General features: G+C 34.2%; 1 protein-coding gene across 1 annotated transcript in view; it reads right to left on the bottom strand.

Annotated features, from left to right (window-relative positions):
* Positions 1-19,043, bottom strand: part of SI (sucrase-isomaltase) — a 114,039-nt gene that overhangs the window by 18,984 nt on the left and 76,012 nt on the right. Inside the window, exons 35-44 of the mRNA XM_019967875.2 lie at positions 17,702-17,789; positions 16,633-16,771; positions 11,798-11,931; positions 10,847-10,881; positions 10,643-10,759; positions 7,326-7,474; positions 4,287-4,371; positions 4,148-4,204; positions 3,423-3,547; positions 185-273 (exon numbers count right to left, since the gene is read on the bottom strand). Of these exons, the coding sequence (XP_019823434.2) occupies positions 185-273; positions 3,423-3,547; positions 4,148-4,204; positions 4,287-4,371; positions 7,326-7,474; positions 10,643-10,759; positions 10,847-10,881; positions 11,798-11,931; positions 16,633-16,771; positions 17,702-17,789 (1,018 nt within the window). The remainder of the gene's footprint in view (positions 1-184; positions 274-3,422; positions 3,548-4,147; positions 4,205-4,286; positions 4,372-7,325; positions 7,475-10,642; positions 10,760-10,846; positions 10,882-11,797; positions 11,932-16,632; positions 16,772-17,701; positions 17,790-19,043) is intronic.

Genomic DNA, 19,043 nt, shown 5'->3' with positions numbered 1-19,043 from the left:
TCACTTCTTTTCGGTCGGCCCACCCTCACGATTCAAGGATGTATTTTCCTTTGCTTGCCAAATGAAACTGAGCTATATCACCAGGCTGTAACACTGGTCTGTCCATTGCTTCAAATTTTTGCTGTGGTGAGACAGAACTGAGGAAATTACACACTCCCCCAACACTCCTAAATGGAAGACTTACCAATAGTCTCTCCATCATCCCAAAACAGAGATCCTTGTGCCATCTGATTATCATCTGCAGCAACAATGAGCTTCATGTAATTCTGTCGGCTGTAAAAAGAATATAATTTTATCAACATTTAAAGAGTATCAAGTGTTTTATTGTATGTGTCCAAAGAACACAAATAAGAATATCAATTAAGGAGAATACAAATTGTTTTAGGAAAATAAAATAAGAGGATTTTCCTGGCTTCCCTGCTGGCTCAGAGAGTGAAGAATCTGCCTGTAATGCAGAAGATCTAGGTTCAATCCCTGGCCTGGAAAGATCCTCTGGAAAAGGGAATGGCTACCTATTCCAGTATCCTTGCCTGAAGCATTCCCTGGAGAGAGGAGCCTGGTGGGATATAGTCCATGGGATCACAGAGAGTCAGATACAACTGAGTGACTAACAAGAATGGAAAGTATATAAACCACAAATCCTTCATATTTAATAGAAAATATCATGCATATCTTTGATATCAAGGATTCACCTACTATAGAAAATCAGAAGTGACCTCATTTATAATTAAAACTATGTTAAGGTTATTAATGTATTTATTTATACTTTCCATGATAATTCTGTGATTGACCATTAAACATAAAGCTATTTCAGTAGCATGTTTTAATCCTTATGACTTAAGTTATCTTCATATTTCCATATATAAATAATTTAATTATCATTGGCAGTTGTTAATAAGAATGTAAAAAGTAGCTAGTAGAAAATTGCAAATCTTCTCCTTGGATTGAGCAATACTTACCATCTTCTGCCTACAATATGCTTATTTCTGAATTAAGTATCTGCTTCCATGTTCAGTATACAAATCACTTGGTTTAACAGCCTTATACTGCCATGGAAGGATTAATTATGTTTAGCTATCTGCCTTTTCTGAACACAAATGTTAAAGGCTGTACTACTATGGAAGTCTCCTAAAATATCCAAAATATCTAAAGTTCAAATCTCCATAGCAACTTTATACTTTCCGTGTAAAGATTTTAGCATGTCTTAGCAAGTATGTATATATGTATTTCAGTTCACTGTCACTGAATTAAAATATAAGTAGATCTTATTAGCAACATGAAAGTATGGTTTAACATAATTTCCCAACATACTTAAATGAGATTAAGAGAAGCTTCACAACTTTCATTCTACCCTGTATATAGAGTTTACCCTTGAACAACATATATCCAAGTAAGCACAGTTCCTCTGCATCCACAGATTCAGCCAAGCATGGACTGAGTGGTACTGTACTATTTACTATTGAAAAATATCCACATATAAGTGGACTCATGTAATTTAAACCCATGTTGTTCAAAGGTTAACTGTATACCTAAATATCTTATTTACTTTACCCATTTACACATGCATACCCACACACACACACACACACACACACACACACACACACACACAGAATGGCCTCTCTAGTCCTCTTTAATAACAAGGATTCTTCAAGGCACAACTTATAACTGGTATCCTTCACGAGACTCTCACTTCTCAGGTGCAATTATTTTTCTCCTCTTTAATTGATATCAATATAAAGTATTGGAGGAGTACTGGAGCAGAGCATGGCAACCCACTCCAGTATTCTTGCCTGAGAATCCCCATGGACAGAGGAGCCTAGCCAGCTACAGTTCATGAGGTTGCAAAGAGTCAGACACAACTGAGCAACTATCCACAACACAAGATAAGGTGTTGATAGAAATGGATCTGGATGGCTTTAGGAGATAGAAATAACCTATTCATGCCAGCTGGGGCTGTCAGCACATGTGAGACGAGGTACAACAGGACATGAGAAGAGGAACAGAACTGAGTCCTCTAGAATCTGAATAGCTAAGCCAGGAGTTGAACAGTGGAAATAGATCCTGTGATTGGTATCAGAGATTCATTCTTACATCAGTCATAGGAGACAGAATGGACCCACAACCCCTGGTAGATATGACACATCATTGAACAAGAGGGAGATAATGTCACATAAGTGGTCTTAGAAGATGTTCAGTTATAAATGGTAATGGATAGAAAATCTGAATTACCTTTCATTGTAAAATGGGACAAGATTGATAAAAACAGGTCTGGTTCTTCTATGGACAACAGAAGACTTAGCAGTTTGAAGGAGTAGTGATATTGTCAATGGATATCTACTTTGATAAACTAAAGTGAATCAGGGAATGTGTCATAGTACTGATGGAGGAAGAAAAGGGGGACTGGAAAAGACAGAAGGAAAGGGAGGTCTTCTGAGCATTGTTTGCTTAAAGTTCATAGAAAAGCTCATTTTAAAAATATACTTTAATGAATAAAATAATACTTCTTTCCACATATCAGACTCAGAAAAAATAATAAGTCTTAGGTGAGGCAGCCATTTAAAATACAAGACCTTTGCATGTTATCAATACCTTTGCATGTTTATACAGAAGACATTAAATTTCAGTTGTTTTTTTGGTCTGGAAAACATTCCTATCATGTTGGAAGTCAATTTTACATGAGTCAAGTTTCTGCATATTTAAGTACTGACAGTTTTTCTCCCTTCAAAGCAAATAGTGGATAATTTACTCAAAGTCTATTATAAAAGGTTGAGTTTCCCAAAACTTGGCATTTCTTCATTGTGACACAAACCTCCTGCATGGACAGTATCCACCTAGGTCACTTGATATCACTCACCTATATGGGACTTGGAGGTCAAATGAAAACTGAAGGAAACATGAAGCTCATATTTCTTGCTATGCCATGAGTAAGACCTTTGTCTCAGACACAGTAGTCATGAAACTGGCAGGCTAACCTGTAAACTTGGAAGTAGGATAAAATCTCAGACCTTTCCTGGTTCTTGACAATTCTAGCATTATGTATCTGAAAATCTAATCTGAGTTCAGTAAACACTTTGTTTTTGTTGCTGTTGATCAGTTGCTAAATCGTGTCCAACTCTTTACAACTGTAGCTGCCAGGCTCCTCTGTCCTCCACTATCTCCCTGGTGTTGCTCAATTTCATGATCCATTAAGTCGGTGATACTCTCTAATCATCTCATCCTCTACTGCCCCCTTCTCCATTTGTCTTCAATCTTTCCCAGCATCAGGGTCTTTTCTAATAAGCTGGTTCTTCACATACAGGGCCAAAAAGGGGCTTCAGCAACAGTCCGTCCAATGAATATTCGGGCTCGATTTCCTTTAGAATTAACTGGTTTGATCAACTTGCAGTTCAAGGGACTCTCAAGACTTACACTTCACTTACCTGTAAAATGTATTGTTAGCAGGCTCTTGACATGGTAGGATGTAACCACCACGGACATGTAGGTTTATTTCATATAAAGGAGCTGCAAATGTATGAAATGTTTCTCTGACACCAATATCTTTGCCCTGGAAATGGGACAGTTGCAAGAAAAGAACAGAAGCAATAAAAGAATCATCAGCAATACTGGTACTTGAGGGGGCACATTTATATAATCAAATAATATACTTTTTAATTAAAAAAATAAAACCACACACATTTATTCAGGAAGTTATGTTGGTTAAAGGATAAACCACTTTATTCCTTAGTTTATTTATAGCTTTGAAATTAACTTACTACTATTTTTTGTAGTATGCACATGCAGAAAATACATGGGTGTTTGATGGGTCACAAAAGCTATTCTTGACTTGTCACATATATTATTCTTGGAAGGAATGCATTACTGTTAACAATCTTCTTGCATACTTAATAAAAGGCAATGACCTTTTTGTGCACAATGTACAATTTTGAAATTTATTTAGTAAAATAAATCCATGATATATAACAATCTATGGCACAAAAAATTAACTCTCTCACTGTTTGTTAATTTGATTCAGATATAATTAGTAAGAAACATCTTACTCTTTTTAAATGGAAAGGAAAATAAATATGTCATTATTAAAAAGGCTATAATCAAGATGTTACTCATTTATATTTTGTCAGTCCCCCAGAATTCTTTAATTACTTACTGTATGGTAATCAAACCACCGAGCATTAGGGACATAGCCTTCTACAGTGTCAACATACTGGAATTTAAAAATATAGTCATTAAAAACATATATACCAAAGAATATTATTTTGTGAACAAAAATATGTGATGGGACTTACAGGTTCCAATACAGGAGTAACCATAAATGCTGGACCCCACAGAAACTGTTTGAATATATCCCAGGTTGGTTTTTCATTTAAAAACCTGGATAAAATATATACAAAGTTAAATCAAAGACATTTAGCTCTTCTAAATACAATAAAATAATTATTAAAATCATATTTTGAACTATGGACTTTTGTGGATTGAAATGCAAATCAAACTATAAAAGATCAAAAACAATTTCATCACTTGGAATTCAATATGTGAAAGTCATTCAGTCATGTCCAACTCTTTGTGACCTTATGGACTATACAGTCCATGGAATTCTCCAGGCCAGAATACTGGAGTGGGTAGCTATTCCCTTTTCCAGGGGATCTTCCCAACCCAGGGATTGAACCCAGGTCTCCGGCATTGCAGGCAGATTCTTCACCAGCTGAGCCACCAAGGAAGTCCTGGAATTCAATATGCAGTGGTACAATATTTAATGAGTAAATCTGAGTATGACTAAACCTTCTGACAAAATGCAGAGTTGCAATGGACATGTAAGACCAACTGAGTGAGAAATCTCCTTTGAAGTGAACTTACATAGGTTCAAATATTAACTTTGCCAAGTAGAAGATCAAAAACACAGGAAGCAAAGATACAAACACTCTGGAAGAAAAGTGTGAGGCTGTGAAAGTGCTGCACTCAATATGACAGCAAATTTGGAAAACTCAGCAGTGGCCACAGGACTGGAAAAGGTCAGTATCATTCCAATCCCAAAGAAAGGCAATGTCAAAGAATGTTCAAACTACCGCACAGTTGCACTCATCTCACATGCTAGCAAAGTAATGCTCAAAATTATCCAAGCCAGGCTTCAGCAATACATGACCTATGAGCTTCCAGATATTCAAGCTGGTTTTAGAAAAGGCAGAGGAACCAGAGATCAAATTGCCAACATCTGCTGGATCATGGAAAAAGCAAGAGAGTTCCAGAAAATATCTATTTCTGCTTTATTGACTATCCCAAAGCCTTGCACTGTGTGGATCACAATAAACTGTGGAAAATTCTGAAAGAGATGGGAATACAAGACCACCTAACCTGCCTCTTGAGAAACCTATATGCAGGTCAGGAAGCAACAGTTAGAAATGGACATGGAAAAACAGACTGGTTCCAAATAGGAAAAGGAGTACGTCAAGGCTGTATATTGTCACCCTGCTTATTTAACTTTTATGCAGAGTATATCATGAGAAACGCTGGGCTGGACAAAACACAAGCTGGAATCAAGACTGTCAGGAGAAATATCAATAACCTCAGATATGCAGATGATACCACCCTTAAGGCAGAAAGTGAAGAGGAGCTAAAAAGCCTCTTGATGAAAGTGAAAGAGGAGAGTGAAAAAGTTGGCTTAAAACTCAACATTCAGAAGACTAAGATCATGGCATCTGGTCCCATCACTTCCTGGGAAATAGATGGGGAAACAGTGGAAACAGTGTCAGACTTTATTTTGGGGGGCTCCAAAATCACTGCAGATGGTGATTGCAACCATGAAATTAAAAGACGCTTACTCCTTGGAAGGAAAGTTATGACCAACCTAGATAGCATATTCAAAAGCAGAGACATTACTTTGCCAACAAAGGTCCATCTAGCCAAGGCTATGCTTTTTCCAGTGGTCATGTATGGATGTGAGAGTTGGACTGTGAGGAAAGCTGAGGGCCAAAGAATTGATGCTTTTGAACTGTGGTGTTGGAGAAGACTCTTGAAAGTCCCTTGGACTGCAAAGAGATCCAACCAGTCCATTCTAAAGGAGATCAGTCCTGGGATTTCTTTGAAAGGAATGATGCTAAAGCTGAAACTCCAGTACTTTGGCCACCTCATGCGAAGAGTTGACTCATTGGAAAAGACTCATGCTGGGAGGGATTGGGGACAGGAGGAGAAGGGGATGACAGAGGATGAGATGGCTGGATGGCATCACCTACTCGAAGGACATGAGTTTGAGTGAACTCCAGGAGTTGGTGATGGACAGGGAGGTCTGGTGTGCTGTGATTCATGATGTCGTAAAGAGTCGGACATGTCTGAGCGACTGAACTGGCCTGAACTGAACTGCTTAATTTGAGTAAATATCCTCTGCATATTTTTTACTGGTTTATGAATAGTGAAATCTAACAAATTACCTCATTCAATTACTCTGATAATATAGGGCACACAAGAAGATAAGTATATCATGATTATTTCCATTTTTTTTTTCGTTTGTATATGTGTTTGTTTTTTACTTTGTGTAACATCCATAAGAAATGTATTTGCACTAAAAACAGAACATGTTAATGTTTTTGCAACTATATTCATAGAATTGAATTTCAAGATTTGGTCATATATAGTTTGCAATTTAAAGAGTAAATCCAAAACAATTTTCTATAGATAATGGGAGAAATAGGATGGTCTTCTTCAGTCAGGCATTTGTATGTGGTACATTTACTGGATTGCAGTAAACTTCAGTTAAATAAATTATAATATAGAGATAATATTACTTATTTCCAAGAATTCTCAAAAATACACAATGTAATAAGGTCTGTAAGTAATCTAAAACAATACTTGGTGTATAGTAGTTATTTCTAAAAATTATTACTTTTTAAAAACTGGTTAATGTATTTCATTTTTAATGGCACATATTGGACTGCTTTTTAGTAGATTTCCTCATGTAAATACTTATTAATCCAAAACGTACACTAAAACAACAAAAAATGTTTTAGTTTAAAATATTTTATATTGAAGTGAAAGTAGATTGGAAAGTGAAAGTCAAGGTCGCTCAGTCATGCTGACTCTTTGCTATCCCATAGACTACTCTTTGCTATTCCATGGGGAGTCCATGGAATCCCCCAGTCCAGAATACTGAAGTCGATAGCCATTCCCTTCTCCAGGGGATCTTCCCAACCCAGGGTTTAAATCCAGGTCTCCCACATTGCAGGCAGGTTCTTTACCACCTGAGTCATCAGGGAAAGCCCATTTTATATTGATTATTGAATAAAACAAAGAAAAGCTATTCTCTTTGTGGTAGGAAAAAAATAATGTGAACTTACTCATGCAAAAGGGGTCGGATAACAGTGCCACCATGAGCATGAATTTCATACATCTGTGTATAGAAGTAGGGCAATAAAGTGTATCTAATATTTAGAATATCCCTTGACATTGCAGAAAAAGTTTTATTCCAGGAAGCAGGATCTTGTCTCTGAAACAAAGCAAAATGAAATAGTCATAAGCTCCAGTCCTTGGTTAAATCATAATTTTCAAATACATATTTGAAGGATAAAAAGTATGGAATAATTTGAATCACCATCATATGCTATATATGTTCTTCACAAAATTCTTCTGGAGTAATATTTCTATCTCTTATGATGGAAAGACAGAGCATAATATTAACACTCTAATAAGAAAATGCAAATTAAGCCCATACATGATTTCATGTAGGTGAACCTACTTAAAGAGTAGTTTATATTTGAATAGGTGACAATTACCCTTGTCAACTGTGGTGATACTCACTATATGATGAAAAATCTAGGGGAGAAACAGAATGCTATACAAAAGTGGATTGAAATAGAGACATGCAAAGTCCATCACAATAACCCTGCACACTGTGATTTCATGAGAAATGAATAAACTATGGTACTGAAGAATTAATAGTATAGGAAAAGGAGAGGATCAAATTACTATTGCATAACAAAAAAGAACATGCCCACCAAATCTGCTCTGGAATCACTCTCCAGGTAAAAAGCCTAAAATTGATACTTGAAAGTTAAAAACTTCTCAACAATGTTATTATGGGCTTCCCTGGTGGCTCAGTGGTAAAGACTCTGCCTGCCAATGCAGAAGACTCAAGAGATGCTGGTTCAATCTCTGGGTCAGGAGGATTCACTGGAGGAGGAAATGGCAACCCGCTTGAGTATTCTTGATTGGGAAATTGCCTGGTGGGCTATAGTCCATGGGGTTGTACAACCCATGCACGCACCCAAACAATGTTATTGCACTTACTGGTTAAAAAATAATAATTGATTACTATCTTACATTCTACTTTATATCAAGGGAACAAACAAGACTGCCACATGACTGCAGGGGACAAAACTTTCAATGTTTTTTGTGGTTATCAACAGGAACAGAGTTTTTAAGAGTGGTATCCTATCTATGAAGATTCCAACTTTTCTAGATTCCAGTAGTAAAAATGTTTGAATGGTGACCAACTGTTACATTGGTACATGTAGAATTGGAATAGGCAACCTTGAAAGTACAATGATCCAATAACTATTAAGCTCTGTCTTCTCCTACTGTTAGCAGTTTCCAAGTCAAGTTAGAAGAAAGAAGCAAAGACCATATCTGTTGCATACTAACTTTGTTGACATTATTTCAGTTTTTAAATGCTGAAAATAAGCATTTAATCCTAAACCATACATCCCTAAATTCAATTATACTACCTCCTAAACTTGAGACTTCTGTTCTTCACATTTTCATTCAGAAATACTTCACCCTTTCCAACTTCATAGTCTTAAAAACTCCGGGCACATTCCCACCTTGTGGTCTTTCACTTGTTCCCCTGACTTGAAATTCATCCCCATATGTTTAAATTTGTTTCTTTCCCCAGCTCAAGTCTCTGCTCTAATGCTAATGTCACTTTATCCAAGAGGACTTCCCTGAGCACCCCCTCTAAAACAGAACCCTCATAAATCTTTATCATTTTAGCTTACTCAAGCTTTCCCTCATATGACTTATTTGGACTTGCTCTCCTATAATATATTATATATAATATACTACAACTACTAAGTCACTTCAGTCATGTCTGATTCTGTGTGACCCTAGAGACGGAAGCCCACCAGGCTCCCCTGTCCCTGGGATTCTCCAGGCAAGAACACTGGAGTGGGTTGACATTTCCTTCTCCAATGCATGAAAGTGAAAAGTGAAAGTGAAGTCGCTCAGTCGTGTCCGACCCTCATCGACCCCACGGACTGCAGCCTTCCAGGCTCCTCCATCCATGGGATTTTCCAGGCAAGAGTACTGGAGTGGGGTGCCATTGCCTTCTCTGTATATATAATATATATGTATATAAAATTGTCTATCATCTCTATCCTTCCTGCATTATATAAATCATATAGCACAAGGACTTTGTAAATTATTAAATAATAGATTTTCAATGAATTCCTCTGGAATAAAAGAAGAATTAAGGAATTATTAAAGAACCCCTGTTTAGGATTTTATTCATTCAAGCCTCAGTCTCCCAATAATACAGCATTCTGAATTGCATTATTGACATAATGTTCTCCTGTTAAAATATTCCTATCTTATCAACTTCTCTATTGCCCAACTTAGTATAAATTATTACAAAGAATTACAAATTCTCCCAAAATGTAGACTCATACTGCCTTTAACCTTGTATATATTTTCATTTTGTAATATAAATTTTTCCTTCTATTCTGACTAAAATTTCCCAGAGGTGACATGAAGAATTCACAACACATGATGAACTCTACCATTCAGTTATTATGGCTAGAGTGCATCCTTAAAAGACCAACTCCATCTACAATTTTTCCATGAGGTGCATTTTGATAATTTATCTTTTTTTCTATATTTTTTCACCAAAAGTGAATATCACAAAATTTAGCACTTAGTTAGATACTATCTTCAATTGTTTATACTTTTCCATGAGCTGTGTGCTAAGTCGCTTCAATCGTGCCCAACTCTTTGCAACCCTATGGAACATAGCCCTCCAGGTTCCTCTGTCCATGGGATTCTTCAGGCAAGAATACTGGAGTGGGTTGCCAACCTCCTCCAGGGGATCTTCCAGCCCAAGGACTGAACCCACTTTTCTTATGTCTCCTGAACTGGCTGGCAAGTTCTTTACCACTAACGCCACCAACCACCTCACTCAAAAAGTTCTTCCAGTTTAGTAAAGTATATATAAAGTATATAGTGCTACCACATATAAATTAGTTCTCATGATTCCCTTTTCCTTTTATTTCTTCTCAACTCATTTTTAAAATGTTTGCTGTTTAAACTTGCCAATTTCACGCATTGATACTAATATTTTAAATGACTTTTTCTAATTATTTAGGTTGAAGTCAATTTTTTTTTATTGTTCTATCCAGGTTTGTAAGGATTTCCAGAAGCAGTTTTTGCCCTGGCTTCCACAAAATTATATAGAGCAGCAGTACATATGCCAGCCAACCAAGTCTTAAACCCCAAAGTATAAAGAAAACCCAAATCAGAAAATTCTTAAACTGATGGGCTTAGATGCCCTCAGTAAATGTAAAGAGATTCAAAGCTGGAAATCAGCCAGGAAGGGTGAATTCTTGTCAAAGATGCTTAAGGTTAGTGGGACAAAGGAATGAGAGTAAATGCAGTAATTACATACTCTAGTAAATGCACTGTTGTGATTTCTTGCATATGGATAAAATGCTCCAAGTTGCATCCAGCGGGCACAAAGCTGATATTCTGAATTGTTGAAGAAACCACAGATATCTGCTCCAGTCTAAAATACAGTTATATTTAATGAATGTTAATAGTATGTTTTTTAATATTCACAAGTGATGAAGATAAGAGGAATGGAGCTACTTACATATGACATTCCAAAGAGACTAAATTCCATCATACCTAAAAATTAGAAAAGAAAATTGTAGAAATCAATATTTTGATATTTGCTTTTTTCTATTTATTTTTTCTAAAACTGACCTCTAATTCAATAAAACAGCTTTTCAGATTAATACACTTTTTATTTTTTCTTCCTATAAAATGTATGCATTTTTTTACTTTATAGTGTTAATGACATTTATAAAAATAAGACTCTGATTCTTTCAAGATGACACATTTAGATCACAAAACTGTTATGAACAAATTATAGTATAAGAATATGTTAATGGCTTCTTTGGTTTTATTATTAAAATAAAAGGCTGTTTCTGTAATTATTTTGCCATAGATCTTATCATCTGAAACAAACTGAATTATCCTTATTAGACAAAATCCCCTGAGGAGTGATCATTTTCATGAAATAGAATGTATGTGAATTTCCAGCTCTTCTTTTAAAGGAATATTTCTAAACATTGATTAAATGTTTTCCTTGAATCCTAATATAAATATAAAGAATATTTAAGTCTGTATCTGAAACTGAAAAATAATGCCTTTAACAAAATAATATTTTATTTACTTTTTATTCAAAGATAGTCAGAAAACTTTAAAAGTTTGTTTGAGATGTTTCATACTTTAGCATCTACAAGATATTCTTATTCCCTAGACTCTAGAATTTCTATCCATTTCTTTTCTTAGTTCTATATGTTATCTTTCCATTTCTGCCCTTTCACAAAAGGAAACTGAGACCAAAAGAGACAAAATTATTTTCTCAAAATAAGCTAAATCCTGCTTTCTGGCCCACTGCTTTTTCATTATGCTATTTGTCAGAGAACATGGTGCCAAAAGCATATTCAAAGGACTTATAAAGTATATGAACTAGCAACAGTGAATAGCTAATACAAACTTCAAAAGAATAATGAGAAAGATGGTGACTCTCACATACCAATGATAGATTTTTCCAAATTGTCCCATGTTGCATAGTTGTCTCCAAGCCAGTGTCCTGACCATCGTCCAGCAGAGGGATATGTGGAACGAGAAATAATAATTCCTCTTTTGCCAGTTGCCTTTTGCAATGCACTAATATAGATGGAGAGGAACTATGAGTTCTTATAATATATGAGATATTTTCTTCATATATTTCTACATAAGACTACTTCCTTAAACAAAAAAGTATTTTATTTATGGTGTCTATGCCCCCAATCCCTCCCAGCATCAAAGTCTTCCAATGAGTCAACTCTTCGCATGAGGTGGCCAAAGTACTGGAGTTCCACCTTTAGCATCATTCCCTCCAAAGAAATCCCAGGGCTGATCTCCTTCAGAATGGACTGGTTGGATCTCCTTGCAGTCCAAGGGACTCTCAAGAGTCTTCTCCAACACCACAGTTCAAAAGCATCAATTCTTCGGCGCTCAGCTGTTTCACAGTCCAACTCTCACATCCATACATGACTACTGGAAAAATCATAGCCTTGACCAGATAGACCTTTGTTGGCAAAGTAATGTCTCTGCTTTTAAATATGCTATCTAGGTTGGTCATAACTTTCCTTCCAAGGAGTAAGCATCTTTTAATTTCATGGCTGCAGTCACCATCTGCAGTGATTTTGGAAACCCCAAAAATAAAGTCTGACACTGTTTCCACTGTTTCCCCATCTATTTGCCATCTAACTCCAAGAGTTGGTGATGGACAGGGAGGCCTGGTGTGCTGCAATTCATGGGGTCGCAAAGAGTCAGACACGACTGAGCAACTGAACTGAACTGAACTGATGCTGTCTCTTGCTATAGCTAGCTCTTTACAAGTGAGTCTTCTCTCTTATACTATAAAATCCTCACAAACATGGAAGACATCTTTTTTCCCTTCCAACATTTAGCAGAACAACATGCCTAAGTGGCCCTTTTGCTATTTGACCAGTGAATACAAGCCAACTATTGATATTATCAACTCAATTAATTATATTGTGAGCTTTGGAATTAACTCATTTCATTCTACTTAAACAGGTTCTCTTAATAAAGTTTAGGCCCTATTAATGCTTCAACTCTTATTTATAATTTGTCAACAATTAATCTCCATATCACTCTGCAGAGAATCTTTGCTATAATACTCCCTGTTTTAGAGGGTAGTTTAAAGACAGAAAGGCTTCTCTAGGTCTTAAAAATTAAAAAAAAAATTAAAAATAGTTATTCTATTTTAAGCATAGAATCTCTCCAAAGCCAGATCTCAAAAGAATGGTTTTAAAAATTAGATCATATATTTTTCTTTTCCTCTCTTTTCAGCCTTTGAAGAACAAGTTTATTGACTTTATTATTTATTTAAAATATATGCTAGTGTTAAGAATAATACAATATATTATCTGTATCTCTCTATTATAATTATAAATGTACCAAAAATAAAAAAAAAACACTATTGTATTAGTTATAAAAATAATTGCTTTTATTTTATTATTCAAAATAAATAGTATATGAATAGGGACTATAGAACTATATTGGAAAAATATTTCAAATTCTTAGGCATATTTGTAACCTACAGGCATGTTATCAACTGTATGTAATCATTTCCTTGTTAAAGATGGATCACAGTGTGTACTGATTTCTTTATACATAAAAATTCTTCAATGAGACCTTGAGACTCTGGAGGTTTAAGGAATGCCTTAATCTTCTTTGTACTCCTTATACCTAATATAGTGCTTGGCATATAATTAATTTTTGAATTAATATCTCAAACTTACAGGAAACAGAATTATTGAAACTGAAATAATGAAACTGAAAATGGTAGTCTGAATAACTTGAAGAAAAATATTATGCTTTTCATTCTTTCAGTTTTTTCTAATGTTAAAAAGTCTTACTCTCCATCATTTGTTTAAATGTAATTTATTTATAGCATCCTTTTACATTTGCAAGATCTTTAAATGTATAATGACTATATTTAATCTCTATAATAGCTGAGAGTTCAACAATTTTATTCTCATTTAACTGAAAAAGTTAAATAATAAGAAAGTACTTAAAAGATATAAAAAGTCTATGGCTATGCATAAATTGAGCTATTTAACTCAACATTTAAAATCTATTAATCTTTTAATTTAAACAACAAATATGGTTAAACTTTTACTGAAAGATTTTATGTACAAGAACAAAATTAACATTAAATGGATGTTCTTTGGAAAACTGTACCGATATCTTCCTCATAATGCTATTTGAGAGCTGAAAATGGATTTTAACTTCCCCAAATAACTTATAATGTATCATATAACAACATACCAACTATCTGGAGATTTACCTAATTTTTCCCTGAATTTATTTATACAATTTTAATAGCTGTGGTAAGATAAAACTGGTTCACTTAGATGTACTAAACATTGCACAGAGTGTCAGGAACCATGCTAGATTCTGTAATGTGCTCCAGAAATTCAATTTATTTTGCTCTGTGGAAAAAAAAATTTTTTTTCATTTCCCTTAAAGTACATACATTCATCTCAAGTTATATAAGTTTTGCTAATGGGTTCACCAGTCACCTCTCAATATTTCTGTTATTTTTAATATCTATAGTTTTATGGTAAAGTGAGGTTAGGGAAGGATAATTGTGCTCCATATTATGTTCCAATAGGGTTAACTGAAGAAGCATTTGTCTCAATAAAAAAGTATTACTCTTAAGAAATACATCTACTAGTTTTTCTGAATGCCCTTACATTGGGATTTAGTGAACAAATCTATAGTCAGTCATTCATGTAATAATATCTTAAACAATTCACCTATTCTAGGTTGAAAAGAGTTTGGTCCTGGAAATAAGATGTGTGTTTCGCTAAATGAGGAAATATTACCCATACCCTTTACTGCAAAATGCTTTTCATTCTTTTACCAACTTTAGCCATCTACTAGATTACCGGTTTTCAATCCTGGATGCTCATTACAACCCCCTAGAGAACTGTCTTATGATCTAGCAATCCCACTGTTGGGCATACACACTGAGGAAACCAGAAGGGAAAGAGACACGTGTACCCCAATGTTCATCACAGCACTGTTTATAATAGCCAGGACATGGAAGCAACTTAGATGTCCATTAGCAGATGAATGGATAAGAAAGCAGTGGTACATATACACAATGGAGTATTACTCAGCCATTAAAAAGAATACATTTGAATCAGTTCTAATGAGGTGGATGAAACTGGAGCCTATTATACAGAGTGAAGTAAGCCAGAAAGAAAAACACCAATACAGTATACTAACGCTTATATATGGAATTTAAAAAGATGGTAACAATAACCCTGTGTACGAGACAGCAAAAGAGACACTGATGTATAGAACAGTCTTTTGGACTCTGTGGGAGAGGGAGAGGGTGGGAAGATTTGGGAGAATGGCATTGAAACATGTATAATATCATGTATGAAACGAGTTGCCAGTCCAGGTTCGATGCACAGTACTGGATGCTTGGGGCTGGTGCACTGGAACGACCCAGAGGGAGGGTAGGGGAGGGAGGAGGGAGGAGGGTTCAGGATGGGGAACGCGGGTATACCTGTGGCGGATTCATTTCGATATTTGGCAAAACTAATACAATATTGTAAAGTTTAAAAATAAAATTAAACTAAAAAAAATTAAAAAAAAATAAAAAATTCAGATTCTTGGGCTACAGTTCAGATTAATTAAAATCAGAATTTATACAGTACAAGAATCTCCAATTTGGTACTATATTTAAAATAGATGACCAACAAAGGTCTACTGTATAGAACAGGGAACTCTACTTATATTCTATTAACCTAAATGGGAAAAGAAACTGAACCACTTTGCCATACACCTACAAATAGCACAACATTGTTAATATGTTGTGTTATATGCTCCAATATAAAATAAAATTTAAAAAATATCCAGTTGATTACAATGTGTAGTTAAGAACCAATAATCTAGAGTTGCACTGTGTAATTTGGTGACCATAAGCCACATGGTACTGTTTAATTTAAATTTATGAAAATTAAATAAAATGTAAAATTATTTTCCTGAGTTACACTAGCCATATTGTTCAACAATCTTATATGGCTGGTAGCTACCATATTGAACAATCCAGAATTATAGAACATTTGTATCATTGCAGAAAAATCCATTGCACAGTGTTAATAGAGACTTGATATTTAAAGAATTGACTATGTTTCATCATTATTAGCCTCATATAAGAATTTGTTTAATAGAGCTATTAGTGGGCTTCCCAGATGTTGTAGTGATAAAAAATCCATCTGCCAATTCAAGAGACATGGGTTCAATCCCTGGGTTGAGAAGATGCCCTGGAATAGGAAATGCAACCCACTCCAGTATTCTTGCCTGGAAAATTCCATGGACAGAAGAGCCAGGCAGGCTACAGTCCATGGGGTCGCAAAGAGTCAAACATGACTGAGCACAAGTATGATTATTAAAGTTTGAGAAGCTCAAAGTCAATTACATAGTTTCTTATTTGCTAATAATAGATTTAAATAGCAGATTTAGCCTAGCATTTGTGCTTTAATTAATGACATCAAACTATATATTTTTTACTCAAATATTCATTAAAAATTATTCTTTGAGCACTTACTATTCCTGAGGCATTGTAATACTATGAGCTGAGTACATGCTTGGGAACAAAATAAAATGATTCAGGGTCCTTTGGGAATAGGATGAAAATTTAAAATAAATATACAGAGAGAGAGAGAAACTATTCTAAGTGCTTTGAATGGCCAAGTAAGGTAAGGTCATCAGGGAAGGACTCAAAGTAGGAACATTAATATCTAACAAATAATAGAAAGGATGATTATGAAAATTGCTTACTCATAAGTTGGTTTCAGCTGTGACCATCCATATAGATTGTGAACATCATAATGCAAAACAGATGATCCATCACTAAGAATCTGCTCTGTTTCCATACACACGGTTCTGAAATGTAATCCATCAGTTCTTTTTGTGAGTTCTAGGGAGAATCAATGAAAAAACATTAATATGTTATAAAGTCATCTATATTGAAATGTGGAACCTGTAGTCATAAGCTATTTTGGTAAAACATTAATCACTGTTTGAAAGAGTACTTTTTAACCAATTGTGCACTTTGTTTATGCTAATTTTAAATTAAAAACTGGTCTGCAATTGTAAGTGGCTGCAATTACAATTGTGACTGGAAAATATGTGCAAAATTTTACTTTATTTAGTAACAAAAATGTTAATAATATGAATTCATAAAACCATGAAAAATGTACTTCTTAAAATCTACTATATTTTACGCATTTAGATGAGAAATACTGATTAAGTAGATTTTTTTAAAAAAGACTCCATTTGCTAACATAAAGCCCTGGGATAAAGAGCCAGGCAAATGCTACAATAGCACTATCTCTTGATCCAATTTTTTCTCAGTTTCAGATTAAAATTTTCAGAGCTTTTATGCAGTTTACTGACTATGTAGGAGTATATGGATGAATGCCAAAAGACTGTACTTTTCTCTCCTAGGTCAGGGACAACCAAGGAAGTGTTGTTAGCATTCTTTCACTTTTTCCCTAGTGAAGAAAAACTTAAAAAAAAAAAAAAAAAACTTTATGAAAGATTTAAAGATTTTTATTCAAACAATACTAAGGATTCTCAAATCTGAGAAGATTCATAAGAAAATCAAAATAATCAAATTTAGAAATGTATTCATATAGGTAAAGCATATTTCTTGACTTTTTTTTCCCTCAAAGTAATGTTAGATGATCTAGATGATATTGGTAATGAGCTGAGGTGTAGTCCAGTGTGCAAATGGGTAGTGAGAATTGGGAATGTGAATCCTGTTCTCTAAATCATAAAGTATATAAACCTGATAAATAAATGATAATAACATGATAACATCAAAGGTATAACGGCAATATTGTACCTGGGAAATAAGGTGGATAATTCAGCTCTGCATTTCTGCATTGATTAGTAGTTGTTCCATTTACAAAACTTGATGGTTCATTCATATCCTTAAAGAGAGAAAGAAAAGTAAACAAAAAACAAATTTAGGGCTTATCTTCTTAAAAGAACTAATTCAGGAACTCAATAAATTGAAATAGCATATCCAAATAACAACACTTTTAAAAAGCAAAAATATAAGACAATCTCAACAATACCAAAGAATTTTGTTTAGCTCAATATTTCTTAACATTTTACAGTTCATGTCTCCTTTTTTAAAATATAAAATGTCCTATTTTCCTCTGTAGATAAAACCTACATGTAAAAGTAAATTGTTTTCTGTGTTTCTAGACATAAAACTAAATTATAATAGTGTATATTTTTTTCCCTCCACTTCTGCCCTGGAACTTTGTATAATTTTTATTTTTGAAAAATGGCTTGTGGTTTTTAAAACTTCAAGATATAGTTTACAAATACAGAAAACTTCAAAAAGTCTCTATTGAATACACATCTTAGTAGCCACACATAAAGGGACCATCATATAAATATATAAATTAGTTGCCAGTTAAAGGTGAGGAGGAAATGGCAACCCACTCCAGTATTCTTGCCTGGAGAATCCCATGGACAGAGATGCATGGTGGGCTATAGTCCATGGGGTCGCAAAGATTTGGACGCAACAGAAGAAAATAACACACACATTTAAAGGTGATTCCTTTAGCATAAAAAGGTTATTTTTTCTGGAACAAGATATAATTCTTAGGGATTATTTAATAAAATCCCTTATAGTGCACAACTTTATACATAAAATAAAATTGTATTTCCATTAATTTAAAAAATACATACTTTTATATCCTCAAGGCTTGTACTTAATATCACCTCTATAATTTTTTTTAATTCAAAAAGCAAGTAAATTAATGCAGACATGCTGAAAAATCAACAGATAAGTTCACCTACAAAAATCTAGAGAAGTATTATGTAAAATATCCTGTATTAAATGTTTACTTGTGATATAGTAAATTCATCTTATGTTATCTCAAAATGTTATTACTAAAACTCTTATATCAACACTTTAAAGTTACACATAAAATTAGAAAATTATTTAAAGGATGATTTTGCTACATCTGTAAGAGACTATGACTTCTTAAACCAAAGACTGACAGTTGAGTGTAAGATTTATTCCTACATTAAATGAAAATAAAATAAATATTTATAAGCACTTATAAATCATTAAAGAGACTACTTTGGTTTCTTGGTAAAGTTGAAATTCAATTTTAATATTCAGCAAAAAACAGCCAAATACTTGAATTGTTAAAACTGCATTTTAT

Source organism: Bos indicus, chromosome 1 (assembly GCF_029378745.1).
Source record: "Bos indicus isolate NIAB-ARS_2022 breed Sahiwal x Tharparkar chromosome 1, NIAB-ARS_B.indTharparkar_mat_pri_1.0, whole genome shotgun sequence".
Taxonomy (NCBI): Eukaryota; Metazoa; Chordata; class Mammalia; order Artiodactyla; family Bovidae; genus Bos; species Bos indicus.
This window is presented reverse-complemented; position numbering and strand designations above follow the sequence as displayed.